The following is a 27,978-nucleotide window of genomic DNA, read 5'->3' as shown; positions in this document are numbered from 1 at the left end:
CTTGCCTTCAGTAAGTAATCCAGTCACATTTTGCTCTTTTTTAGGACCTCTTCACTCAAGCTGAGTTTTTTGCAGAAGAAGCCAACAAGCTCTACAAGGTTGTACGGCAGTTTTCCTACCAGGTTAGTTAATATCTGTGTTGCTATGCTTTAGCAATTCACCCACACTGAACAACATGTAATGTCCTATAACATTTGAAAAGGTGGCACATTATGTCAAACTGCCATTACCACAACATCTTACTTGGGAGCAGCAAAGAATATTTACAATCACGCCATATCTGCTAACGTTTTAAAGCATTGTTTTATATTGCTTCTTGTTGAAGCCATGGACTAGGATGTCACCCACATGTTGAGCCGTAAAAGCACTGTAGGTGCCCCAAAGGTGATTGGGCTCTGCAAGCATCTTTTATTGTGCAGCTAATGCTGTTGTGTGTGTGTATGTGTATGTGTGTGCGCATGTGTTTGTGTGCATCACTTGTTCCCTTTCCCTGTTTTTCTGTCATAATCCCCAGTACAGGGTAGCAAACTAAAAATACAGTGCCATTTTTCCCCTCTCTTTTTTTTTGTCTCTTTCTATAATTTTCTATAGACGGTGATGAAGAGCTGTAGGATAGTTATGGTATGATGACGATATAGAGTACTTACGGGCTGAAACAGGACAATTTAGGGCTAAATAATGCACATACTTTCATTTACATCATTGCCAGTTCAGGTCATATTGGCATAATTTCAACTGGAATGTGTAGTTAAAGGGACACTAAAGGCAAATAACAATTTATGTCAGAGTGAAAGCTTAATGTATGACAATGTGTAAAATGACAACATTATCAACAACAATGCCCTACTTACCGAGAAATTAAACTAAATGCACGAGAAGACATGCACCATGACTAGGGAATTCTCAATATGATCCCGATGACGTCAGATTTACCACCTACAAATAATCACTAGTAATCAAACTAGCTGCAATAAAAAAAGAACTTTCTAAACATCAAGAGGCATAATAAAATTTCCCTTGTTCGTTTCTGTTCGATTTATAGAAAAAATAATCACTGCACGTTTCTATAAGGAACGGCGCAAGTAGTTCAGAAGTTTCATTTTCGCCTGGGTAAACTGGTCAAGTCAAGCTATCTAGTGGAGTCCTCTTGAACCAAGCACGCTTGTCATCACGAAGGCCATGGCAGAAAATTGTTCAATGGCTGTTGCTGCTGTGGCTCCCACAAATTTCACTCTGCTTCTACTAGTGTTAGTGGCCACGCAGACAAGCGGATTTGTCTTCCTTGAAGCTAGAACAGAACTGTTCTGTTCTAGCCTTAAGGAAGACAAGCCTGCTTGTTTGAACGTCGGCTCAACACAACCCCTGTTTACAAATTTTTCGTTACTTTGAGGCGGGTAATTTTAAGTGCGCTGATGCGATGCAAACCACTAAAGAGTGGTTTTATTTCAAAATATGCCCTTCCTTAGCATAAAAACAGCACTATGAGGTTTCTAGACCACTATTTCATCAATCAGCATCGACTTAATATTTGCCTTTAGTGTCCCTTTAAGTAAAATTGGCAAAAGCCTACACTAACAAGAAACGATGTCCCTTCATAAAAATCTGTCAGAGGCTGACAAATAGGGCCACTATTGCTTTCACCGAAGAACTTCTCCACAAAAACTATCCAGAAAAAGTAATGTAGGGCAAAGCGATGCCTCAGTCACGGTGATCGTCGCAAACGTACACCATGAGCATGTCACTTAGTGTGTGCATCAGCCATTCAGTGAGTCTGTTTGTTTGACATTGGTACGCGGTAGTCATCCTGTGTTCAGTGAAACACAACTTGACTGAGTTGACTCAACTCGGTTAACTTGTACGAAGGAACGCTTAGGGCTTCTGCTTAAATTTACATGAGGTTCAATTATGGCTGGGTTGGTCGCATTTCGATGGACACAACATGCTTGAGGCCCATATACTGTGCCATGTCAGTGAATGTTATAGAACTCCAGATAATGAAATTTCTGGAGCTCTATACTACGGCATGCCTCAAATTTGGACATCGGATTTTAAGCAAAAGTTAATTCATTTTTTTGTGCTCCTATCACCGTATTTTTATATGCAAGTATGAATTAGAGGAAGGGCGTTCGTAGGGTTTTTATGGTACCTATGGGCCTTTTCTGACATTTGTGCATACATGCCTATTTTTCAAAATCTGTGCTAATATGGGCACCGGTTTTACTTATACAAACACCGGTTTTGTGCTCATATGAACACCTAAATCGGTTCCTATGCAAATGCTTGAAGTATCGCTTTTGGGTGCATTTTGAGACCGTTATTCATATTACCGAGCAACATTGTTCTGAATGCTATAGGCTTCAACCTAGCCCTCTAGTTCAGCTGATTGCTGAAAAACAACCCGCTAGCAGCGGTGAAGTGGGATGTGCCAGCCAGCATGCACCACTGCGCTTACATGGCTCAAGCAGTTGGTGACTGCGAAACTGCGTGAAGACGTCAGGGTAAAGGATAGTGACGAGCAAAAGAAGGAAGCAAAATGTGAAAGGCAGGCAGCTTTTATTTTGTTTGTAATTAATTTTCAGTGTGTGTACTACCAAGGGAGAAATAGGCTCTGCCCAATTTGACCCGGCCACTCGAAGGCACCCCTTCGTTGTCGGCTTTTAGTGGTCTGGCTGTGTGCTGCTGCTCTGCCCTTCTCAGTAATGCAAAAAAGAGACACCCAAGGGTGTGCTTATTCAACAGCGCAAACTTGACATGCCATTGGACATAATAAATTGAGAAAACGTGTTCTGTGAATCATGTGAAAATTGCACAGCTGTGTTTAACTGTTGGCGCCTTTGTACTGTCATAAACAATAACTTTTTCTTTTCGTGTTGCAAGTACAGGCTGCACTTGGCTCCATTTGAAATTTTTACATTTATGTTGAAATTTATTGTGCAAATGTTTATAATGTAGAAGGCCTAAAATGTTTTGCCTGGCTATTTTAGTGCATAAAATGCACTTTTTACATGACTAAAAATCCAGCCTTTGGTCATAATAATCATGATTTTGGCATGTAAAACTGCATTTGATATTATTATTATTATTATTATTATTATTATTATTATTATTATTATTATTATTATTATTATTATTATTATTATTATTATTATTATTATTATATATAACTACTAAGCTCATGATTGCTCAGTAAAAGACAAAACTGAGCATATTGCTTGTGTCTACATAAAGCATAATTCGGGATATCGAAATGGCCTTTTATAGTGTGTCATAGCATGCGGCTCTTGCTAAACCACTTGCAAAGCTTTTCATTTGCTTGTCGTAGTTTTTTCAGCTTGTTTGCAGTTTAAGGAAATCGAGATATTGACACATTCTTAGCAGTATAATCTTTAACACCTTGTTTGAGATCAAAATGAACTGGTGTACCTATGTATGCATGATGTGCAAATCACACTTTTGATTCAAGTGAGGCGATTTCCTTGCACTATATATATATAGTCCTGTGCTTGGACTATGCATGCCTGGGATAGGTACACTACTTGTTTGGACATTAAGTGACTTTTCATTTTCAAGAACCTCTGATGGTCAAGTTGTGTACGCTTCTGTGGCAGGTTCCCTCGGGACAGCACAAGAAAGAACTGCTTGAGTTTCTGGACAAGGTGCCCACATTTGTCCAGCAGCTACAGTTCACGGTGAAGAACCCAACAGTGGGGAAGGCGGCTACTTTTACCAAGGTGATTTTTTAAATGCAGCGCTTTTGAGAAATAATTAGGGGTGTGTGATTATTCGAGTTTTTAATACAAATCAAATATACTTATTCAAATAATACGATTCGACTTTTGTACAGTAGAATCTCAGTAAACGAAATTCTGTTATATATACATGCTGCTTAAATGGAACAACTTGCTCTGATATGATTGGTTTCATACTAGAATGCTGCAACTCACTTCACCTCTCAGTAAACGGAGCAGTAAACAAATTTTCCCAATCCCTTCAGGTTCCATTTAATGAGGGTCCACTGTATACCTAGTATTTAAGGTTTCAAATAATTTGACTGCAGGAATTTTTAAAACAAAACAAATACCAATGGTGCAACTTGGTTAGGGTAGATTGGCTAAAACTAATGCTAATGCTGTTGCAGTAGGCCTTTCATTAAAACTTTCACTAGTATACTGGTTCAAAATCGAGCGCATGTTTATTTTGAAGGCGATATAATTTGCACACCTACAGCGTCCTGGCTTTGATCTGCGAAATACTCGGTGATTGGCTTCACATGCAAAAATTTTTTCACGCTGCACTGAGTCGCCGCTTCCAAACTGCCCTATTCATCAGAAACTCCCATCATTCTGGCACACAGCTAAAGCACTGCTGAGAATGAGTGCCTGAGGATTTTTGAGTCCGAGCACTCATGACAACGAAGCATAGGGGTTTTCAGATGAGCCGTATTGCCCGACCATAAAAAATAAAAATTGACAGTTTCACCACCAGGGTGAAGGAACAAATGCGATAGCATGAAATTACAATATCGTACCAAGAACAACAAGCAGCTAGATACTTTCAGCACACCATTGCAACACAAAGAAAGACGCTTGAAGAGAATTCATAGGCATACACAGGACAAGTGTAAATAACAGTTGTCATAGTTGTTACGTGTTTGTATGGAATGCGCTGCAAATGTCTACAATGCAGAAGTCAATGCTGTTTGATTTTTCTTTTTATTTTTATAAGCTGTAGCACGAGCAATGACTCCTCGGCGTTTCCCGTCACGCAATGGCATCTGATGCCAAGTGTACCCCACATTTTTTTTTTTCTTCTACATCACGAGTGTTGCAGAAGGGGGCCACTTTATTGTGCGTGTCTCAAAGGCAATTTTGAACTTGAAAGAAAATGTAAAAGTGATAGTGATAGAAAATACGCTTAAGCCATTTCGAGGTATGTGTACCGCAAGTGGTAAATGGTGCATATGAATAACTTGCCATTTTATCACCGGCACAAGCACGGCGCCTAGTTTTGTTGGCTAGCACAGTCGGCTGCAGAGCAAGGGCTCAATGGTTTAAATCTTCTTGAATATGTTTCTTTGGAACATTTCTTTACTGATTTATTTTTCTTTATATATATTGTAGGCATCTATTATGTGCTTCATCCTCATCTGGACAGCAGTCAATCATCATCACCTGTTCTGGCTGACAATCATCATCGTCTTTGAACGTGCGCCTCATCTTTGGGTTTGTTGCGCCTGTTCTTTTTCGAGTTCATTGCCAATAAACCTGGTTACAACCGAGTCGTCATACGTGGTGGAGGTGGATTGATGATCCCGGTCCTCTCCTCACAATACCTACTCGCTGGAGCTCCATTCAGGCCGCCGCTTGGACCCTCAGTCCGCCAAAATGTCTCAGAGTGAGTGGGCGGACGCCCTTTCTGCTCCCACCCCTGCGCCGCTAGCCCCTCCTCTTTACATCGTAAACCACCAGCGCGACCCTCCGATATTCTCTGGTCTCCGCGGCGAAGATGTGGAGGGCTGGCTCAATAACTACGAGCGAGTAAGCGCAACTAATCACTGGGACAATTCTAACAAGCTCCGCCGAGTACCGTTTTATCTCATGGGCGTTGCCAAGACATGGTTCTTGAACCATGAGATTGACCTCACCGTCTGGCCTGCCTTCAAGCAGCAGCTTCGCCAAGTATTCGGCACACCTGCCGTTCCATCCGCTCAAGCGAAGAGAACCCTAGATACTCGCCATCAACATCCCGGCGAGTCGTACACATCGTACATCTAGGATGTCCTTGCGCTTTGCCGGCGTGTCAATTCTTCGATGTCTGAGTCAGACAAGCTCCGTCACACACTGAAGGGCATCGGAAGAATTGCCTACAATGCCCTTGTTGCCCAGAATCCTTCTACTGTCGCTGATGTCGTCTCTACGTGTCAGCGTCTCGACGAACTTGATTCTGTTCGCCTTCAGTCGGGCAATAGCGAAAACCGCCCACTAGACCAGGACCTGTGTGACATGATACGGGAGATCATACGCGAAGAACTCCAATCAATGGGCTTCTCACCACCTTCTCCATCTGTCACACAGCCTTCAAGCATGGCCCTGCGTGACATCGTAAGGGAGGAACTGACATAATTCACCGGTCCAGCCCACGTACAGCCACCTCCGTCCAGCCCTCCAACGTACGTGCAAGTTGCGGCCGTGCCTCCTCGCAACGTAATCTCTACGTTGCCGCTGCCATCGTTCACATCGTTTGCTGCGGCACCACCGGTCCACTTCCGGCCAATGCCACCCGACCCTCCGTCTGCCCACTTGAGTGCGCTATCTCCCGGTGCGCCGAACGCCTTCTACTACCCGCCTTGGTGCCCGTCTCGCCCAACATGTTTTTACCGTGGATATCGTGACCATATATTGCGCTTCTGCCACAAGCGCCAGCAGGACGAGCGTCGCGGATACGACATGCGCGAACGGGGCTTTCCCAGTGGGGATTCTTACGCCCGGCGTTATTCATCTGGACAGCAGCGGTCTCCATCTCCGCCCACATCGACTGAGACGCGGAACACTTACCGTTCAAGCCGACGCCTATCACCTTCGCCCTTTCGTCGCTCCTCCTCTCCTCTTCGGCTAGCCTCGTTTACCACTGACAACCGGTCCGAAAACTAAATGATGCAGTTTTCGGAGGAGAAACTGTATTTAACAGTAGGACTGATCATCCTCCATTACGCCCGTTCAACATGGTGTCTGTTATGGCGGAAGGATTTCTCGTGGACATTTGGTGGACACCGGTGCTACAGTTTCTGTGATTAGATATAATTTGTGCAAACGCCTAAAAAAAGTAATGACACCTTATAATGGACCCACTCTAGTCGAAGCCCAGGGGAACACTATCCGCCCTTTTGCTCTTTGTACTGCTCGTGTTTTTATCGATGACATCCTGCATTACATCTAGTTCACTCACCAGCTAATTCTAGGGTGGGACTTCCTATTTTCTTCTTCGGCCACTATATGTTGTGGTGAACCGATTCTGCACATAACTAATACGGACTCCATGTTCGACGAAGGCGTTTACAAGCCACGACGCCTGTTCTGGAATTACCACCACATCAAGAGCGAATTGTGACCCTGACCTCTAAGGACATCGACCACAGTGACGTCTTGGTGTCCCCTTCGTCAACTTGCATCGCTAAAGGCATAGCCCTTGCATCAGGTGTCGTATGCTTTCACCATGGCTCCGCGCTCGTCATTGCTATGAATGTTACACCGCAGAAAGTTCTCCTGCCAGAGGGCACTGCAGTAGCCTGTGTTGTGGATGCTGAGCCTGTCAGCGTCACGCCACTTAAACCTGCCTCTACCAACGACCCTTCTATAAGTAAGTCTGGTTCTTCCTCTCCCTTCACAGCACTTATCAGTGATGACCTAACAGCTATGCAGACGCAGCAGTTGCTTGCTTTGTTAATGAAACACGCCGATTCTTTCGACACCTGCTCCTCGTCGTTGGGCCGAACTACCACTACAGCGCATTGCATTCAGACCGAGGGAACATCTATTGTGCATCACCGCCCGTACCGCGTGCATAGCTTGGCATACTCACTCATGAGTACACTCACTCACACTCATTCATACTCATTTGAATGTGGTGAGTGTGAGCATGAGTGAGTACTGATGAGTTATAAGTAGGAGTGAGTAGAATGTGAGTGAGTACTTTCAGTGTGAGTAGAAGTGAGTGTGAACGTGAGTGGGTGCTCATGAGTGTGAATAGGAGTGAGATGAATGAACGTAAGTGACTACTCTGAGTGTGAGTATAAGTGAGTATGAATGTGAGTGAGTACTCTGAGCGTGAGTAGAATTGAGTATGAACGTGAGTGAGTATTGTGAGTATGAGTAAGAGTGAGTAGAACGTGAGTGAGTACTTTGTAAGTGTGAGTGAGTACTCATCAGTGTGAGTATCCGTGAGTATGAACGTGAGTGAGTATTCATCAGTGTGAGTAGGAATGAGTGAGAGCTTGTGAGTGTGAGTAGAAGTGAGTATGAACATGAGTGAGTACTGCGGGTGTGAGAAGAAAGAGTATGAACGTGAGTGAGTACTGATGAGTGTGAGTATTCGTTAGCGTGAACGTGAGTGAGTATTCATGAGTGTGATTAGGAGTGAGTGAGAGTTCATGAATGTGAGTAGGAGTAAGTACAAACGTGGGTGAGTACTCATGAGTGTGAATAGACTTGACTGCGAAGATGAGTGAGTTCTGTGAGTGTGAGTAGCGACGAGTAGGAACATGAGTTAGTTACTATGAGTGTAATGAATATTTGTAACCATCGCAACGGCGTCCTCAATACGTTGGAAATAACGGGCACTATGGCATGCAAGCTTCCTGTACGTAAAAGCCTTCAGTTAGTTTGGAAACTGGGGGAGCCATCCTACTTCAGATGGGGAGGGGGGCGAGGTGACTGCGCAGAAATTGAGTTGAGGGTAGCCGTTCATTTTATTGTAATTTGAATTTTCTAGGCTGAATAACTTTGAACTACCTGTCCCTATAGCTACCGTTCTTGCTGCACTTACCTCTTGTGCCTTCAGTCTACGCAACCCGCTGATAATGCATGTAAAACAACAAGGTTTTGAGAAGCCCTTTAACAAAAATCGCCGCGCGAGCCGGTTCAGAAAAAAGAAATGCACTGCGCAAGCGACAAAAAAAAAAAAAAAAACGCTGAAATGGCCCGCGAGAGAAAGCACATTGTGTGCGCGACGCACATTGTGCGCAGCGATTTTGCAGTTTCTATCTCTGCGTTGTCCCTCAAGTCAAGGTTGCCTTGAACGAAAACCTTAAGTGATCTCATGACCTCTCCAGCGCGAAGCTGTGTGCAAACTTCGCCTTCTCAGTGCCCCATGAAGAAAAAAAAAAAAGGAAAGCTTGGAGGACGGTTGAGCTTCCCCGTCAATAGTATAGTATGCGATAGCGTAATCAGACCTTGTTTGCATCGCCGTTTCAGTCTCTCCCTCGTTTAACTTTTTGGCGGCTTATTATGCCTTCTGCAGTGCAGACACAATGTCCAATAAGCGCCCAACTACCCTTGATAATTGATTCTATCATTCACATAATGTGGGCTAGTACAAAAAACACACATAATGGAACTCGTTAATTACCATTTCATTAAGCTGTCTGCGATAACCCTGCGTACACACACTGCCAATTAATGGTAACCGCGTCCGCAGATCCATAAATAAGGCCCCCTGCAATCGTCAGTGCCGGCACGGAGCCAACCAAGTCTCCACGTAAGCGCGACCCACAGAGGAAGGAAAACATCTCCGAAGATGCGCACTCGAATGCAAAACTGTCGTATGCAACGCATTCCATCTGAAGGTGAGGCAGAGAGGGGAGGCGCCGTCTCGACGGTCGCACCGGGCCACAGAACACCTATCAGTGGCCGGGCGGCCGGGGTGGCCACGGCGCCCGCCTGTCCCGCTAGTGCAGTCAGAAGGGGTTAGGGGCAGTGGAACGAACGAAGCGGCTGAGCCGGATGGCATGGCAACGTCTTGGGTTCTGGCGGGTAATCATAGCGGCCGCCGTGTAGTATACTGAAGCTGTCGAGAGCGTCTCTATTTCGCTCGCGTGCGTCGTAGCCTACGAAAGCGCGTTTTGAGTGCTTGTAACACATTACTGAGAGTCTAAACGATGTCTCAGCGTCTCCTACGCGTCATGGCACACAAATGAATGTACAGGTGCGTCGTAATTGCGCTGAGTCATTGCCTGTTTGTGGAGCCTACCGACTTTTAAAGAAAGCGACAATTGTCCAGCTTGATTGTTTCTTGAGTAACCTGAGCACACGTAATGCTACTTCAATGTCAATATTCATTATCAGCCTGACAACGTCCACTGCAGGACAAAGGCCTCTCCCATGATCCGCCACTCAACTCAGCCCTGTGCTTGCTGCTGCCATTATGTACCCGCGAACTTCCTAATCTCATGATCCGCCACTCAACTCGGTCCTGTGCTTGCTGCTGCCATTATGTACCCGCAAACTTCCTAATCTCATCTGCCCACCTAACCTACTGTCTCCCCCTAACCCGTTTGCTTTCTTTGGAAATCCGGTCAGTTATGCTTAATGACCAGCTGTTATCCTGCCTACGCGCTACATGCCTGGCCCATGTCCATTTCTTCTTCTTGATTTCAACTATGATATCCTTAACCCCAGTTTGTTATCTGATCCACTCTGCTCTCTCCTTGAAACTTACGGTTACAACTGCTATTTTCCTTTCCATCGCTCTCTGCGTCGTCCTCAGTTTAAGCTAAACCCTCTTTGTAAGCCTCCAGGTTTCTGCTCAGTAGGTAAGTACCGGCAAGATGCAGCTGTTATATACCTTCGTTTTGAGGGGATAGTGACAATCTACCAGCTATGAGCTGAGAATGCTGGCTGAATCTTCTCCACCCCACTCTTATTCTTCTAGTTATAGTTACTTCAGTCTCGTGGCTCGGCTCCGCAGGTACTACCTGTCCTAAGTAGACGTATATACCTTTTCCAACTTCAAGTGCGCTGTCATCTATCTCGAAGCACTGTTTTCTTTCGAGGTTGTTCATTACTTTCGTTTTCTGCCTGTTGTTTTGTAGATTCCAAGAGAAGGAAAGCGGGAAAGCGGGAAAAGGGGAGACAAAGTTTGGTGGGCAGATGAGATTAAAAAGTTTGCAATGTGAAGTGGCAACAGCAAGCAAAGGACCGAGTTGACTGGCGGAACAGGGGAGAGGCCTTTGTCCTGCTGTGATGATGATGAGTATGTGAATGTATAAGTACGTGAGTGAGTGCGACTGAGTATGGGTAGGCGCAAGTATGAAGGTGAATTCTTATGTGAGTGCAGAGGTGAGTGAGGGCCTATGATTTTGAGCAGGCGTGAGTATGAAGGTGAGTGAGTAACATGAGTCCTTAATTGAGGTGCACGAAAAATTGAAGTACAAAAAGGAGAAACCTGGACACGGCGCACTGTCTCGAGGTGTCTTCCTTTTGTACTTCAATTTTTCGCGCACCTCAGTTAAAATGAATTACCGACTCGCCCAGCAGTCCATGTTTCTCTAAGAGTATGAGTAGTCGTCAGTATGAACGTGAGCCATGAACAAAGAGTGTGAGTAGGCTTGAGTATGAACGTGAGTGACTGTGAGGAGGCGTGAGTATGAACATGAGTGAGTACTCATCAGTGTGAGTAGTTGTGAGTATGAACGTGAGTGAGGACCTATGAGTGCTAGCTGGCGTGAGTATAAACATGAGTGAGTACTCACAAGTGTGAGTAGTCGTGAGTATAAAATGAGTGAGTACTCATCAGTGTGAGTAGTCGTGAGTATGAACGTGAGTGAGAGCCTAGAGTGTGAGTTGGCGTAAGTTTAAACGTGAGTGAGTACTCATGAGTACTCATGAGTGTGAGTAGGAGTGAGTATGAACATGAGTGAGTACTCTGAGTGTGAAAAGGAGTGAGTATGAATGTGAGTGAGTACTTTGAGTGTGAGAAGGAGTGAGTATGAACGTGAGTGAGTAGGAGTGAGTGTGAGTAGGCGTGAGTATGAACGGGAGTGAGGGCCTATGAGTGGGAGTAGACGTGAGTATGAGCGCGAGTGAGGGCCTATGAGTGGGAGTAGACGTGAGTATGAACGTGAGTGAAGGTGAAGGCTGAAAAAATTGTGGTGACTGAGTATGAGTGAGTAGTCTCTCAAAGTGCCGACCTATGACCGCGTGTCTCTCGCTGAGCAAAAAATCATCGAGGAAAACGTCGATGACATGCTCCAACGAGAAATAATTCGTCCAACAACTAGCCCTTGGTCATCCCCTGTTGTTTTGGTACGAAGAAAAGATGGCTTCTTGCGCATTTGCGTCGATTATCAGGCACTTAACAACATCACACGCAAGGACCTATACCCCATGCCACGCATCGACGACGCCCTTGATTCACTGCAAGGTGCCGAATACTTTTCAAGCCTTGATTTGCGTTCGGGATATCGGCTAATTCTCATGCACGACGACGACAAAGCAAAAACAGCATTTGCAACCCCCGATGGCCTATACGAATTTAACGTGATGCCTTTCGGGCTCTGTAATGCGCCCGCGACGTTTGAACGCATGATCGACACCGTCCTGTGTGGTCTGAAATGGAAGACGTGTCTCTGTTACCTTGATGACATTATCATCTTTTTATCAACGTTTTCTCAGCACCTGAGACGCTTGGATGACGTCCTAACTCTGGACGGGAAAGGGTCGTCGCATACGCTAGCCGAGTGCTTACGTCTACTGAAAAGAACTATACCATCACTGAGCAGGTGTGCCTCGCTGTGGTTTGGTCCATACAAAAGTTCCGCCCTTATCTGTACGGCTGTCAATTCACCATCGTAACGGACCACCACACCTTATGCTGGCTTTCTACAATGAAGAACTTGTCCGGATGCTTGGGTCGTTGGATTTTACGCTTACAGGAGTATCAGTTTGCGATTATTCAAAATCTGGCAAAAAACATCAGGATGCCGACGCTCTTTCTCGTTGCCCACTACCTACGGCTTCGTTCGACACTCCTGCTGCCCTCTCCGATGGCACCAGTGTGGACGTGACTCTCAGTTCTGTTGCCTTGCTCGCCTCGTTGTACCAGCCGCCAATCGACGATGACCAACCCTTCAGTTCTCGCCAGCAAGCTGACCCGTACTGTCGGCGCATTATAGACCACCTCTCAGGAGCTACGCGTCCACCCAATGCATGGCTCCGTCGACAACTCGAGCACTTCAGGCTTCAGGACAGTGTGCTGTATCATGACATTTATCATCCTGACGGTCAACGCTGGGTACCTGTCCTGCCACCCGCTCTTCGGCATCATGTACTTAATGCCTTTCATGACAATTGGACTGCTGGCCATCTTGGCTTTCACAAAACCTACGACCGCATTCGAAGCCGCTTTTACTGGCCTGGCATTTCTACCAGCGTAGCAAAGTACATGGGTTCCAGCTCTCCGTGTCAACTTCACAAACTTCCGACATCTCCTCCTGCTGGTCAATTACAGCCAATGAAGTGCCCTACAACACCTTTCGAGGTCGTCGGTGTCGATCTTTATGGGCCCCTTCCTGTTTCTGGCGCTGGAAACAGATGGATAGTCACCGCCGTAGACCATCTGACACGCTACGCTGAGACAACTTCAGTAGCTACTGGTTCAGCATCGGAAGATTGCGGACTTCGTTCTTCAGGCCATAATTCTACATCATGGTGCTCCTCGTGTACTTCTAAGTGACTGTGGAAAGGTGTTCTTATCACTGATTTTAGGTGAAGTTCTTTGCGTTCCTGATAACACACAAAAAACGGCGTCTAGCTACCACCCTCAAACAAATGGTCTGACCGAGAGATTTCATCGAACCCTTGCCGACATGATCGCCGTGTATATTCAACCGGATCACAGAAACTGGCATAAACTCCTATTATTCCTCACTTTCGTCTACAACACCGCTGTTCAGTGCACATCCGGCTACTCATCGTTTTATTTCGTTTACGGACGTTCACCTACTTTCTTTATCGACGTTTCGTTCTTCACCAGCAATGGCCCTCCATCACCGTCTTCTTGCGAAGAATATATTTCTCGCCTTGCCCAGTGCCGCCAAGCGCTCGTATGAACACAGAAGCTACGCAACAAGCAAGGAAGGCCATCTACGTCACCTCTCATCCTGTGGTATCATTCCGACCGGGTGACGAGGTGCTGCTATTGACACCAATTCGCACACCTGGTCTGTGCGACAAGTTCCAGCCTCGATTCATCGGCCTATATGTAGTTTTAGAGCAGACTTCACCTGTCAACTATCGTGTGACGCCTCTTGTCGTGCCAACTGACCGCCGTTATCGCAGCACCGAAATTGTTCACGTTTCCCGCATGAAGCTTTTTACGCAAGGTTCCTCGTTACCTTGACTATTTGTCAGCAGCGGCCAGGCTGGTCGCTTCGACTTGGGGGGAATTAATGTAGGCATCTATTATTTGGTTCATCCTCGTTTGGACAGCAGTCAATCATCATCACCTGTTCTGGCTGACAATCATCATCGTCTTTGAACGTGTGCCTCATCTTCGGGTCCGTTGCGCTTGTTTGTTCCCGAGTTCATCCCCAATAAACCTGGTTACAACCGAGCCGTCATAAAATATATATATATATATATATATATATGACATGAGGGCGACAGTGACGGCAAAAATCATCTGAGAGTGTCCATAAAATGTGTATTGCAATAAAGGAAAACAATCTATAAAAAAAACAATCATATTCCCTTATTTAGCCAAGAACCTGAAGTCAAGTCATGCTGAACAGCTTGTGTTTCTTCATGACAATTTGTAGTCCTTCAGTTGTAGTCACCCACCGCTTTATTGTGCTCGAGGACATCAGCAGGCTCTACCTCTTTGCTCTTTCTTGTAAATTTCAATAAAATCTTTTGTATTTGGTATTCTATTTGATATTTAGTTTTTTGGCCACTATTCGGCACTATTTAATTCAAACTAATTTCGAGGTGAAATTACACTATTCGCACCCATCCAGAAATCATGAACAGTCTCCTCAAGAAGAGGAGTTGCCTAATACAGCTGGCGGCACAGAAATACGAGGTGCATTGTAGTCCTGTTTATAATTTTTATAAAGTTGGCTTAATATTGATGTTGAGTGCACAGCCGTCACGTCCCATGCTTCTGATTGATTGTGCAGGTTGACAATGTCATCCAAGAAACAAAAAACCTGATGAATGTCATCTCTAAAGTGGTTACAACCTGTCTAGTCTGTGCAACAAAGGTAAGTGCTTCTACTATACAGTTTGCAACTAAACCATGCTACTACTTGCAGGAATGTGATATTACATGTCATGCATTTCACTGAATATATTTGCATACTACCAATTGAAAGCTTGTGGCTTATGGAACTAACATTTTGACCGACTATCTCAGTTGCGACACCTAATGCATGATGAACTCAGTAACAAAGTGCTGCTAAGCTTTGCCCATGGCTGCCCACTTCACTTGGACTCACCTTAACACAATATTTTATATTTGTTTAGAGCCTATTGCTTAACAAAGCTACTTACGGCATTTCTTCAACACAGGTCTCGTAGTATTCAGTGCATAATGTGTATAACAGGATACTTCTTGGTACTTCACAGTATAATTCTTTCTGCTACAGTTGGGCTGAGATAAAGTATTGGATGTAGTAATATATGACTGGGCTCACAATAGAAAGCACCGAGTTCGGTGTACTCGGTGCTTTGGTCTCGGTGTACACAAAGAATCTAAATGAGACAAAGGTTTGAATTTTTTTATTCATCAATGTGAGTCTTACATAGTGTGGCAATGTTCAGGAAATAGAGACCACAATGTGAATTTGTAGAAGACAGCCAACAGTTTTTAAGAGCTGCAACACAACACCAAACAGTGTTGTGCTTTGGTGCTGTACAAAGTGATTCTAATGGCAAGCCAATGCCAGCGGTGTCAATCATTTCCACCTCTAATGTCTTATTTTGTCTTATTTTGCATAGTACTATGTCTTTACAAAGAATATAACCAGCAGAAAATCTTGTGTAAAAAACACAAGCTTTGTTTATTGAGGGTGCTTTATTGATTAAATGTCCTTAAACAAAGTACTTTTTGAAAATTATAGGTTGGGCAGGATACGTGTTTATTTATTTATATGTTTTTGAAACTCTCAGGGCACATTTGTACATTATAGAGGGGAGGAGGGGGCATATAGTTAAACATCAAAATAAATACAGGAATATGTAAACACATTACTGTGAAGATAAATATAATTGTAGATATTACATGCAGGGAATACACTTTATTAAAAAACAACTAAACTCAAACCACAAAAAATACACTAAACAGCCAATATTAGTTACGCCCGTTGGTACAATTCTCAATTGCAAGTTTATTAGTGCGTTCTTAAATTGAGTGGAGTCGGCGATGGTTACTAATGACGCTAGTAGATTATTTCAATCTATTGAGGTCTTAAGAAGGAATTATTGTGAACATGCTAAGGTGTTGTGACGAGGTACATTCACCTTATGCTCGTGATCATGGCGAGCTGAATGGTACGGTGCTGGGTGAATCCAAAGTAAGCGAAGGAAAGCATTGTGGTGATAGATTTCACGAAATAATTAAATGCACAATTCCTTTCTGTGAATAGAGGGTAATAGAATATGCAGCGTACTCTTCAATAATCTAACACTAGCAGTTCGATGATAATTACTTAGGATGAAACGACCAGCACGATTTTGTATCGATTCGATTTCGTTAATTAATGTGACTTGATGAGGATCCCAGATGGATGAGGCATATTTTAGTTTGGGGCTGACGTAGGTGATATATAGCAGTCGTTTTAATTGGACAGGTGAATAGAGAGGTCGTTTGTAATATGAATGCTTAGATAACGGTAGCTGCTAACAAATTGAAGGGGGCAATTATTTAGTGCATAGCCAGGGCAAAATGTGTTGGAAGGAGAAATGCACATCGATTTACATTTATTAATATTGAGTTCCATGCACCATGTGAGACACCACTTATATATGTTGTTTAAGTCGGATTGAAGGGTTGATATGACAGAGGCTTCATCAATTTCACGATATACAATGCAGTCATCCAGGAGTAAACAAACTTCTGAGGAAATGTTATCGCGTATTCTTTAATGTATACTAGATATCCGTCCAATCTAGTGCTTATGCCGTCACTTCTCACGTATTTGCAAGCTTCTCCAGGGGGCCCAGTGGGAGTCACTGTGATTATGCACGGACATATAGCACCATATATCTTGCCTTATTGATTATGGCATAAACTCTTGCTGTATTTTGGGCAGATACAATCGTAACAGGTGAGAAGGCAATAAAAAGGGTGAGATTAGTGTCGTACTCAAAGAATCATCTTGGCAACCTGAATGTAGCTCTGGCATAGCGTGCTGCCTGTAAGTAGTAAGCGGAGAGAACACAAATCGATGCACACCGTTCTGGGCCCAGTACAACCTGGACTTCCGTGGCTCGGAAGGTGGCCGGGCGCACTCTCAGTGTGGCTACCAGGACGAGGAGTACAGCTACAGTGACGGAGGTGGCAGCACGGGATTTGGGTCTAAGGGTGGCCCAGGAGCAGTCAGCTCATCAGACCCGGGCATCTGACAGTACGGGATGGGCCCCCGAAGGCCCAAGCAGGACGCCCGCCGCACTAGGGTGTCTTTTTTACTCTTTTAGGGTCAAAATCCAAGCGGGACTAAGCAGCTGTGGCTATGGGCTGGCGACGAGTGGCACTGAAGGCTGGCGACGTTCACCGCGTGCCTAACCAATGCACGCGTCACATCGGCAGTCGTGCATGCCTTCTTTGCCGGCTCAGCTGCGGTTCGGTAGTTCTGCCTTGATCACTGACCCCACGTAGCTGCAGTGCCTGACAATGCTCGAGTTCTTAATCAGTAATTCTTTTGACAAAATGCATGCATTGGCAATGTATGGCTTTTCATTCTGACCAAAATATTTTGTGTGCTTCGCTACCTCTGTGACCAACCTAACCTACATCTGATCACATACTTGAAAAATCTACATGCGAGCATCACCTTTATTTCAGATTCGTCTAATTATGTGTTGTTCAGTGCACGACTGAATTGTGTTCATGGTGTTGCAGAACTGTGCGCTGCAGGTCAGTGGTCAGAGCAGATGTGGTCCTGTCTGCCCCACTCTTGACGTGCGCTGCCCAGTCGCCGGAATAGAACCAAAGTGAGCTCTAAATCACACTATAACTCTGAATTTGTGTCTAATGCACCCAGTACTAACCATCCACTGCAATGCGCTGATGCCTACTAGACCTAGGCACACTAACCCTCACTGCTTTTGCTGCTGCTGCAGCGCTGATGACATAAATGCTTGAACATTCCAAACAGTGCTGCTGCTGTAAAACTGCCAGCGAAAAAGCCTAATCAATGCATTCCCACGTCTTCCTAACTAAAACTGTGCAATATATCTGCACTATCTTCGCCCGAAAGCAAAGGGTATCTTCCAAAGCCAGCCCAGTCATAATCCGCTATGATAACCCTGCTGACCGGTGATTAAGACTGCGCGCTTGCACGTCAAGTCGTGGGTGGGTTTTGACCCTGAAACGGTTTCTTCTCCATTTTCATTCCCTCCTTATTAAGTCAGTGCATCATTGAACTTTTTCTTTAAGTTACTCATGTGACAAAATGCCGGTGCCAATCCGTCGGAGCGGGCGACTCTTTACTTGATAATCTAGAAGGAAGAAAAGCTGGTCATATCTTAAGCTAGTGTTTGCATGGTTACGCGGTGTGTAGAGTGAAAAATATGCCACTTATTAATGCAGTAGCCTGGCTCTCAGTCCCAGCATACAATGCGTATTATTGGAGCTATGCTAATATTAGTTGGGAACCTTGCTTGTGAAATACTACAGCAGGTTAATTAACTAAAGCCAAGGGCATCTCTTAGGGTCTCAAATCAGAAAGAGTAAGATGTGATACACGCATCAACTGCATGAGCTTGCAGAGTTACAAACTTGTCTGCTTTTCAGTCCCCATGATAGACAGCGAGGCTCTCTAATATAAATTTTTCATGTTTGTACTTTGCTCCAGAGTCCACCAGTACTGCCTTTATGGCTTCTGTCACTTTTTCTGGGCTGCAAGTGGGCTTGGTTTATTGTGCAGATGAAAGCAGGAACGAGGAAAAAGACAGAGACAAGTACAGTTTGTCTGCCTTTTTTGTCTCTGTTTTCTTCTGCCAAGTATACCTAGATGATATATTACCAATTAGCCTAATCAACGAAACTTTTGAAGGGGCTGACTGGTGTAATGTACTACAGTGCTAGTGTATGAATATAAAAGCGAAAACGTTCCAAAAACCGGGTGCGTTCATGATTAAAAGTATGCACTCGAACTTAACACAACAAAATATAACAAAAACTACACAGAAGTTTCGCCACCTATGCAGGTGGCATCCTGATGCCACCCATGTAGGTGGCAAAACATCTGTGTAGTATTTGTTATATTTTATTGTTAAGTCAGTGTTCATATTTCTAATTGTGAAAATAGAAGCTATGAGAAATGCCAAGCCTGCACAGTGTAGCATTTCATGGATGCTGAGTAATAACTCACAGCTGTTGACGACTGATGCCACTCCCCATCAGCTTCATGAAAAAACAAATTGCTAGAATTTTGCATGATCCTGATTCCTAACTGTGTCATGCCAGGTCTATGAAGCTTCTGGTAGTGGGACTGAGGACAAGTTGGCCTCACCTTTCCAGAGTTTTGTGCAGGTACAGTTGGTATAACCACTTCAAGTCAGTCACATGCAAACACTGAGTGGCTTTATTCCTGTTCACAATGATTGTAGATTTTGGGAGTCTGAAGGCACCTTCTCAAGTGGAAATGGGAGAAAGCTGGGATAGCAGAGCCTGTTTTTAACAGTCCTCCTACATTGTTGTCCTGGTTTCTCAATCCACGGTGCTCACCTTCGAGTACTGAAGCCGCCCTTGTTGTTCACGCTGCCATTTTCTACATTCAGCACACATTGTACAGCCACCCCTGTTTCCATTGTTTCCTGTAGTGAGAAACGTACAAATTTTCCCAGAGCATCGGTGTTCTCAATTGTTACCCCTACAGTCTTCCGATACCCAGCCTCCTTAATTGTGTGGTAGGTGACGTCGCGACTGAGGGCTCTAGTCTTCCTATAGAAGACACTTCGTCGCTCCCCATTTTCTCCCTTTTCCATGACGTCTTCCCTGATGTTTCCTCGCAGGTGATATCGAAGTCATTCGTGTCTCATAGAGCCAAACATAAAAGCAATAGATGACTCCATGTTGCCTTTTTTCCTTCTTTTCTTTCCACGCAGTTGTGAGGAAGTCCAGGCTCGATAGTTGCTCTTGAAGAGTGGTTGCACCGTGTGATTTAGAGTCGCTAAACAATATATCCTGCTTGCATCATTCCTCCAGCTCTGCTTGCTATACAGGTCGACACCTGTATAGGAAACTGACAGCCGTGTATTGGAGAAGGACCCACACTGCACTGTTCCAAATGCGAGCTTACTGACAGAGCAACTCGTGTTGGTACATGTATGGTACTCCATGTTAGTGCTTCCACTTGCACTCCAAGAAATTTGATGACAGATTGTGTATCATTGCTGCCTGCTAGAAAACAAGAGCTTTGAGGACAACATTACTGCGGGTTGGTACCATACTGCTGCCATTTGCTGTGGCCATAAGGTGCTTACGCTGCTAATACAGGAATGTTATGGAATCTTATCAAGGTGTAAAGAGGTTGATAGGTTCACACCAAACATAAAAACTATAAAAAGAGATGCCTGCCCGCGGAGACAATTCAGGCGCCACTTCTTTTGAAGTCATTTCATCTTCTTTTAATCATTGCATATGATCTGTTGTTGTGGTGACCCATTTCTGAAAAATGGCAACAAGCCCAGAAACGTAAGCGGTGTGGCTCCATGCCCTCACTGTAACTGTGGGCTATTGAGAAATGATGTGGCGGGTGGGTGTGGTGGTCAACATGGCCACTGCGCCGAGTGTGCACACAATATATATGTGTTGCCAAGTGGTAGTGGATTCACGGGAGATCCTCCACCCTGGCAGCGAACAAGCCCTATGGACCCCTGTTTGCCAGCGGCCTCGTCTCGTTTCAGAAGATGGCTTACTGGTATACACGAATGCTTTAGCAATGCGCCCAGGGATTCCAGCATGACAAATATGTTCTATCCAGGCCGTGTAGGTACTTATAAAAAATCAACACGTAGTACGAGGGCACAGGATACTAGCTCTGAGACGAGGCGCTGGTTACTTGTCTGACTCTATTTCCTTTTTGATTGTGCCTTACAAGCTGAGCTCAACTAACCCACCTTTACTCTCTAACATTTCCCTTCTCAGATACAGTACTAAGTCTGATTACAAGATTTCATGGAGATGTATTGATTCTTATGGTTTGTCTATGTTCTTCGGAATATTTATGTGCAAGGTAGCTGGGTGTCATCTTTAAGAACTGGGGTGCGGCACCATGATGCAATGAGAAAAATAGTCTCCACTGTACAAAAAAATCCCTGGGCGTCAAGCTTGTTTTTCTCGAGGCTCTGAGTCTACTAAATAATCAGAACACAATATTCCCAAGAATGTTGCTTGGTTACATCACCGAAGTTTGCCAGAGAGTGTACCAAAAAGGAAAATCTGGGTCGAGGTATCGTTGGCATTCCGGGCTTCTGAGAGGGCTTACTGTCTCAAGTATACATCAAAGTCAACATCAAATCTCCCGAGAATGCTGCTTTTCTGTCGAGCGCTCGAATTTCATTACCTCTGGGTGAAAGCGTCCTGCTGTCAACCTTCCTCCTATATACATATACACACAAACACATACAGTATACCATACATAGTGCTCACACCGTTCTATAGGGAAAGAGAGAGAGAATTTAAAGAAACAAACAAAGGTTGGCCATATGCTGTGATCATGTTTTCAATGTACAATGTTTCGTTCCTCTTCTGTCCTCCCAGATAGAGCGACACGAGCGCATGCAGATACAAAGAAAAATGCTAAATTTGCATGACCTTGCACAAGCTTTGTTCTTATTTTTCTCGTGTGTGTATGCTTTCCTTTGGGGTGAAGGATAACGAAGGTTCAACTTTATTCTATGCCAAATACAAGCTTCTAATGATTTCTGTACCAGAGCCTATACGTCTATTGAATACTCATAAAGGCAAAAGCACATGTAATTATATTGCAGCATCAGAACCTATTGCCACTTCAAATGACTGCAGATATGTTATTTGAATGTAGCAGCACTTGAACACACGTCGATATTCTTATGATAGCTTTTAAGCCTTCTTCAGGTTCTGCACAAAAATATTCATTAAACTTAGTCATGAGCACCATTGTGCATACCGCACAAATGTGGAGGCAGCGCTCAACATGTATTGTGCATGTCTCTAGGCTGCATATCCTCAAAGATGCATACGGCATGTTCAAAGAACTCGGGATGTGTGGCTCATGCATGGACACTATGACATGTCGCTTTTGGAGAATAGCTGAAGTCGACTGCAATAAATGCTGCGCCTGATATTGCATTTATAAGCCGCTACGCAGGAAATGGTGTAAAACTCATTTGGTGGGACAACATAAAATGCTGAATTTGGCTCTTTTGCAAGTGTGTTCCGAGCCATGAATGCTTGAATATTTCAAGAGTGATAAAATGGCAGTTAGACAAGGCTTGCAGAAAGGTGCTCATGCATAAAAATAGATAATTACAATAGTGCCATTCTGTATTCGATGCAGAATCGTCTGTTCAGAAGTGCTTGTTTTGAGAGACTTGGTGGGATTCCTAGGGAAGCACTGCAACGAGATGCAATAAGGACAGGTCTGGAAAGACGATTTGGGACAAGCTACTGTGTAGCTGATCTTTGTGTGTCCATGCTTGTTGCACCTTCTACAGCCACGCATTTGAATAGTACTATAATAATAAGCCATGCACCACCAACGCACCATCGTCATTACCTATGATGATGTTTAGTGCCAAAAGAAATTATTCAAGCCCACACTGCAGGACTTCAAGTACACAGGGAATCAGCATTTTCTGCATGTTTCACAAAGCAGTATGTACAGAGCTGCGCAATTGGCACTTAACTTAGTGGCACCCTAGATATTGAATGTGCCCATGCATATTAACGGTTGCATGTAACTGATTATATTGACTTTCAGTACTTTATAGAGGTGAAAAAAAAAACATACAGATTGACATTAATTATTGTCGTTGCACTTAAAGCAATCTTATTTTCAAGAAGTACTATAGGAATGAAACCGTAGCCTAGGATCATTTTTATTTATTTTACTTTTTGTCTCTTAATTCATACATAACTGATTGCATTGCTGTCTTCTGGCACACATGTATTGCAGCAATTGCATGTCAGCAGCCATCACTGTCCAAGCTGTTGGCACTGTATACTTGATACGGTTTTTTTTTACCATAAAGTGAAATCCAAACAAACAAATGCAAAATCTATTCACTTATCCATTCCTAAGCTTCAATTTGAAAGTGATGAAAATGCATGTAGCGCTGCTTCTTTGTACAGGAACGGTGCACGTATCTGCTGAATCAATGTGGGCCTTTTGCCGGACAAATGTGTGTGCTTGGAGACAGCTGTGTCATTATTAGACAGCACAAATGCAGTGCATGCGTGTCGCTGTTTCGTGACGGAGGCTCCCCACCCTTGACCAGCAGCAGCATCACCTCCCTTCCACATCCCTTAGACATAGTCCTTTCACTGCCACATGTTTTTGATAGGCATTTACGGAGACTCAGTCAGATGAAGTAGGAGGCCTTTTCCTTGATCACTCTCTCTCTCTTTCAGCATCAACATATCCTGTCCCTCATGTCGTAGGTTAGGCCAGGCATGTGGGTGACACATCGCCAGGCCATCATCATCGTTCACGCATGTGCACTGGTAGATATCGTTGCAGAGGAAGTGGATACTCCTGAGACAAAAAAAGTTTCTTTCTTCTATTGCCATCCCTGTGATCAGCCATTGCTTAATGTGGTAGGTTTGGCTGCTTCTTATGGAAGAAGAAAATTGGATACCGTAACGTGCTACTATGGTCTGAAAATTGTTGACGCGCACTTCCGTCATGCTCACGCATGCTCTTCTGCTGCAACTTTTGGCTGGCAAAAGACGACTTGATGTGGTCATGTGACTTGAAACATTTCTAGAGTTACTAATGAAACCCCAAACAAGCTTTCAACTATGCTCCTTCTCTCTTTCCATTTATCAGCTCCCCCAACATTGTTGTAACCTTTGCAGCACACATCTCATAGCAAAGGCAGAGCTATTAGTTTTCTTTTTTTTATTTTACTGAAAAAAAGGCCAATTTGATGAAGCACCTTTTTACATAAGACACTTCACAATCACTCATTTTTTCATATTTGCTATTCACATTTCCTTAGCTGTTTTAACTTTTTTCAAAATTTTCCACAGGGCGTGCTGTAAATAAATTGCATTCTGATAGCCAACGATGCAATTTTTGCATAGTAATGCACAGTTGAAAGCTTTTACCTGGCCTTTGGCGACTGAGCACGTTGGCCTAATTTCTTAAAAGTGTAACAATGTAACTTAACCTACTGGCATGGTGTTTCTCATAGCCACTTAGTGTAGAAGCTTGGGCATGTTGGTGAAACATTGGAAGGAACAGAGCACAAATGAAGATAAAGATGCTACTTCCCTCTTTGTCCCCAGTGTGCTGCATTCGTTCCAGTCCCTCATGGCCAGCACATATTTGGCCCATTAAACTTCAAAAATTGGAGCTCTGTTACGTAAATGATACAGCTAGGGAGCCAGTGTTTCAACATTACTCATAGCTCACAATATGGAATGTATAACTCAAGCAGTTTATAAATCATCAACCTATGTAAAAAGTTATAGCATTACAAGGCATCGAGCAGAAATTCAGCTGTGTCAATTTTACAAACTGCTACCTCCTCTCTCTCATGTTACTGCAAGGTGAGCAATTAAAGTAACACACTTTATGCAGCTGGGGGCTAGTTTGTTTTGCCTCGAGCAGAAGGTGGGCCAGCACGCAGTGAAATTCTAGCGCCAGCGCTTTTTTTAATAAGCATGGCCGAGCATTAACTGTGAACTAATTTCATATTTTCTTACACAAATGAAGGTTGTCCACCAACACAACTGCCGAAAGCAATGCAAAGCTACACTGCGAGCCACATAAAATATGCATCCACCAACTGCTAACCACTAACTGTCGTTTAACTATAGTTGCAAGGGGCAAGACTGTCGGGACGCAGCACAAGGCTAATTTAATGGTGCCTTACATTTTATCTCGTAGAAATCATGGCTGATGATGCTCGAGTCTGTTTTTTTTTTAGTGTTACAGACTTTTATGCTCCTGTAAAAAGAATGAGACATTATAGCAATACTTAGTGCTCAGCCATGCTTGTTTTCAAAAAATTATTGCAACGCAACTTTTCATATAGAAGTGAGAAATGACCACATCTAACGTGTTAAAATGCAGCACGTAAGTCACCACTGGTGTGTGCATAGAAGCATGCATGAGCTCATGACGGAAGCAAAGAAAGAAACCTTGGGATCTGAAATATCAGTTATGAAATCTAAACACAAGCTGAAGTCAATACAGACTGGACAAACTTACAAGGGAGTGGTGGTCTTAGACAGGAAATGGTGAAAGATTTACAAGTAATGAATGTTTTAATCATATTTTATAATTGTTTTTCACCAGCACTCTTCCTGCTTATTGCTGCAAGTATATAAATACATATATTATCACTGTTTCAGTCTCTTTCGTGTAAATAGTAGGACTAAAGTATTTATTCCCTTATATTAAAGACAAAGGTTGTTTCTATAGATGTACATATGAGTGTCTGTGTTAATCTCAAAGAAAAAAAGATTTAAATGAATGAATAAATAAATATATATTATATATATATATATATATGAATGCGTTGTCTACACATTGATGGTCGCTAGATGATTGTGAGACAGAAGTGTTTGCTGAGTATGTAGGCTTAATGTTTCGAAGTGCATTCTTGGGTTTGTCTGCTTAGCACCACAGGTAGTGTCTTCAGCAGTGAGCACTATGTGAAAGAAGCGGTTGCTGGAACACATTATTTTTTTCTTCAGGTGAGCAGGCTCGATGTGGTGCCCGTCTCCTCAAGTTTCGGTTGTGCAAAAGCTTGCCTCAGCGTAAATTGACTCTACGGATTGTCCTACTTTATCAATGCCAGACAACCCTCGCTAAGCGCATGCTCGCTTGAGGTCATCGAGGTCGTAGCAAGTCTATTGCCCTTTCGTCCAGTAGGGTGGCATTGTGCAGTTGCTGTCTGGTTCACTTTGCACTGTGATTTTCTTCAGTGGCAGAATTCAGTTTCATGCTCAGAAAATTTCAACAGGCAGATTGCGGTGCCCTTGTGAGCACGGTGTTCTATTGTTTTTGAATGATTACAGGGTAAGCATGCAGCAGGGGAAGTGAGCTGACACGCACCTAGGCTGTTGCTTACGATCGTACAATGTTTCCCCAGATGGGGCTTCACACTTACTATTCTTGCAGACAAAGATGCCGCACTATGAGCAGTTAAATGCTTCACGGACGCACTACGCAGGCAGTGGGTGCCTATGCATGATTTACACAAGGGAGTATAATGGCAGCCGTGTAAGCAGATCTCAAGCTCAATCCTTAGTCTGCAGATGCAGGCATCAAGGTTTCTCATGGCCACCAAGACATGCAGCTGAGCTTGCCTTCCATGAAAGCTATAGGGTAGGGGGAAGTTATGAGTAGGTGCATAGCTATATGATACAGCCACTGACGGGGAGAGATTCCATGCGGTTGGTTGGTTCACAGACCACATTGCAAGGGCTCAGGGTGTTCTGTGTATTTCTGGGCCAGTGGTTAGTTCCACGCGAATGCCCAACACTTTCAGCAGCAGGCACAAGCAGCTGGCAGTGAAATGTGCATAGACTCCTGCTAATCAGCGTTGTGTTTTCACAGATCTACTAGGCTAGGTATGATTGACGTGTTTTAGAGTTTCAGCCATCTAGCATACAACGAAATGTGAGCAATATAGGTATGTCAAGATGTTTTTAAACTTTGCATGATCTGTTGGGAGTTGCTGTAGTGAAGCGATTACAGAAACAATCCCCAAACATCTGCCAGCAAGTCCTTGAATACAGATACATTTAATTTTGCTTTCACTGTGTGGACAGCAAACACGTCTCTTGCCTCTGTTTCTGCCTTTGCGATCTATTTGTTTTGCACTTTATAGGATACCAACATGCTGTTAAACTACCTGACTCTCACCTGATGTTAAACCATGCCAGTGTGACAACGGAACAACCCTTTAAGGAATTACGCCTAGGTTCTCTTGAGGAAGGCGTGCAGTACAGCTAGTTGCTGAGTACGCAACCGCATAGTCAGAAATGTTTTGCAGGGAAGCTGCACATTACAGTACGGCTTAGAACTGACAGAATACACAGTTCCGTTTTTTCTTCCGAGTATGTAAGCACCAACTACTCTCAGCATGTGCACAAATTGTATGAGCGAGAAGACATGAATTTAACAATATTTTGAAGCGCCTGTTCAGTTCTTCATTGTTAACAACCTGCTATACTCACATTTCAAGAAAAAAAAAACATTGATTTCATGGTGTGTATCTAGCAATGCACTTTTTTTTTTGGTGATCACCCATGTCATTTTTATTCATGCTGATATAGAAGCTTGCACATTGTTATCTTCAGCACAATCGTTTCCCCCAACGTTGCAGTGTCCTCCCTCAATTCAAGGGCAGAATTCTTAAGATCATGTAATGCCGTGCCCAAGCAGTGTGGAGAAAAAAAAAACAAAACAGGTATGATGTGTTCTGGACAAATGTTGTGTTCTTCCACAGTTTGTCCTCCAGTGTCTATACATATGTGTCCTCCAGAATAAAATCGTTTTACATTAATGCAGTGGTGCCATCTGCGTCACCTAACCAACTACTCCTCTATTTTTTTCAATGCTAGGAAAATGCTTGCCTTTCAATGGGAACCAATGGTCTGCCTTAGTTAAGGGAGTTGTCGTGGTGCTGCACTACCAAAAGGGTATGGCCACTTGCGCCCCACGTGTGTCAGAGTGCGTTCCCATGGAGATATGATAGACACACTATCTTCTCCTGTATCATGCATCTGTGAAATTTGTTCACTCTTGCTCCTTCTTGTGTGGCTTGAAGCAATATCACTGCAGTCTCACAGCACTCGTGTGGCACACCCTAAAGTCAGTGTCTGCAGCCGCATCGTAGCCATGTGTCCCTGTTGGCAGCCCCCCGTAGTGACACATACGCAGATGCCCCATCTCAAAACACCACATCTTTTACAGAGCCAGCATAACAGCCAACATTGTGATCATAAGGGATGCAAGGCGCCGCCCCACAGATATTAGCACAACTAATGAAGGGTGCTCTCTTCCACGAATGCAAAGCAGGCATGAAGGCTAAGAGGAAG

At 43.9% G+C, this 27,978-nt stretch overlaps 1 protein-coding gene across 5 annotated transcripts in view; it reads left to right on the top strand.

The window, feature by feature from the left end:
- alpha-Catr (alpha-catenin related) overlaps positions 1 to 27,978 on the top strand; it is a 129,071-nt gene that overhangs the window by 88,815 nt on the left and 12,278 nt on the right. For 2 of the 5 annotated variants that reach the window (XM_037434947.2, XM_075893108.1), the window contains exons 13-16: positions 45 to 122; positions 3,609 to 3,731; positions 14,672 to 14,755; positions 16,962 to 27,443. In XM_037434947.2, the coding sequence (XP_037290844.2) occupies positions 45 to 122; positions 3,609 to 3,731; positions 14,672 to 14,755; positions 16,962 to 17,117 (441 nt within the window). In that variant the 3' untranslated portion in view covers positions 17,118 to 27,443. Of the gene's footprint in view, positions 1 to 44; positions 123 to 3,608; positions 3,732 to 14,671; positions 14,756 to 16,961; positions 27,444 to 27,978 lie in introns of those variants that run through there. The other 3 variants (XM_075893095.1, XM_075893105.1, XM_075893100.1) reach the window with 3 other exon arrangements.

Source organism: Rhipicephalus microplus, chromosome 1 (genome assembly GCF_043290135.1).
Source record: "Rhipicephalus microplus isolate Deutch F79 chromosome 1, USDA_Rmic, whole genome shotgun sequence".
Taxonomy (NCBI): Eukaryota; Metazoa; Arthropoda; class Arachnida; order Ixodida; family Ixodidae; genus Rhipicephalus; species Rhipicephalus microplus.
This window is presented reverse-complemented; position numbering and strand designations above follow the sequence as displayed.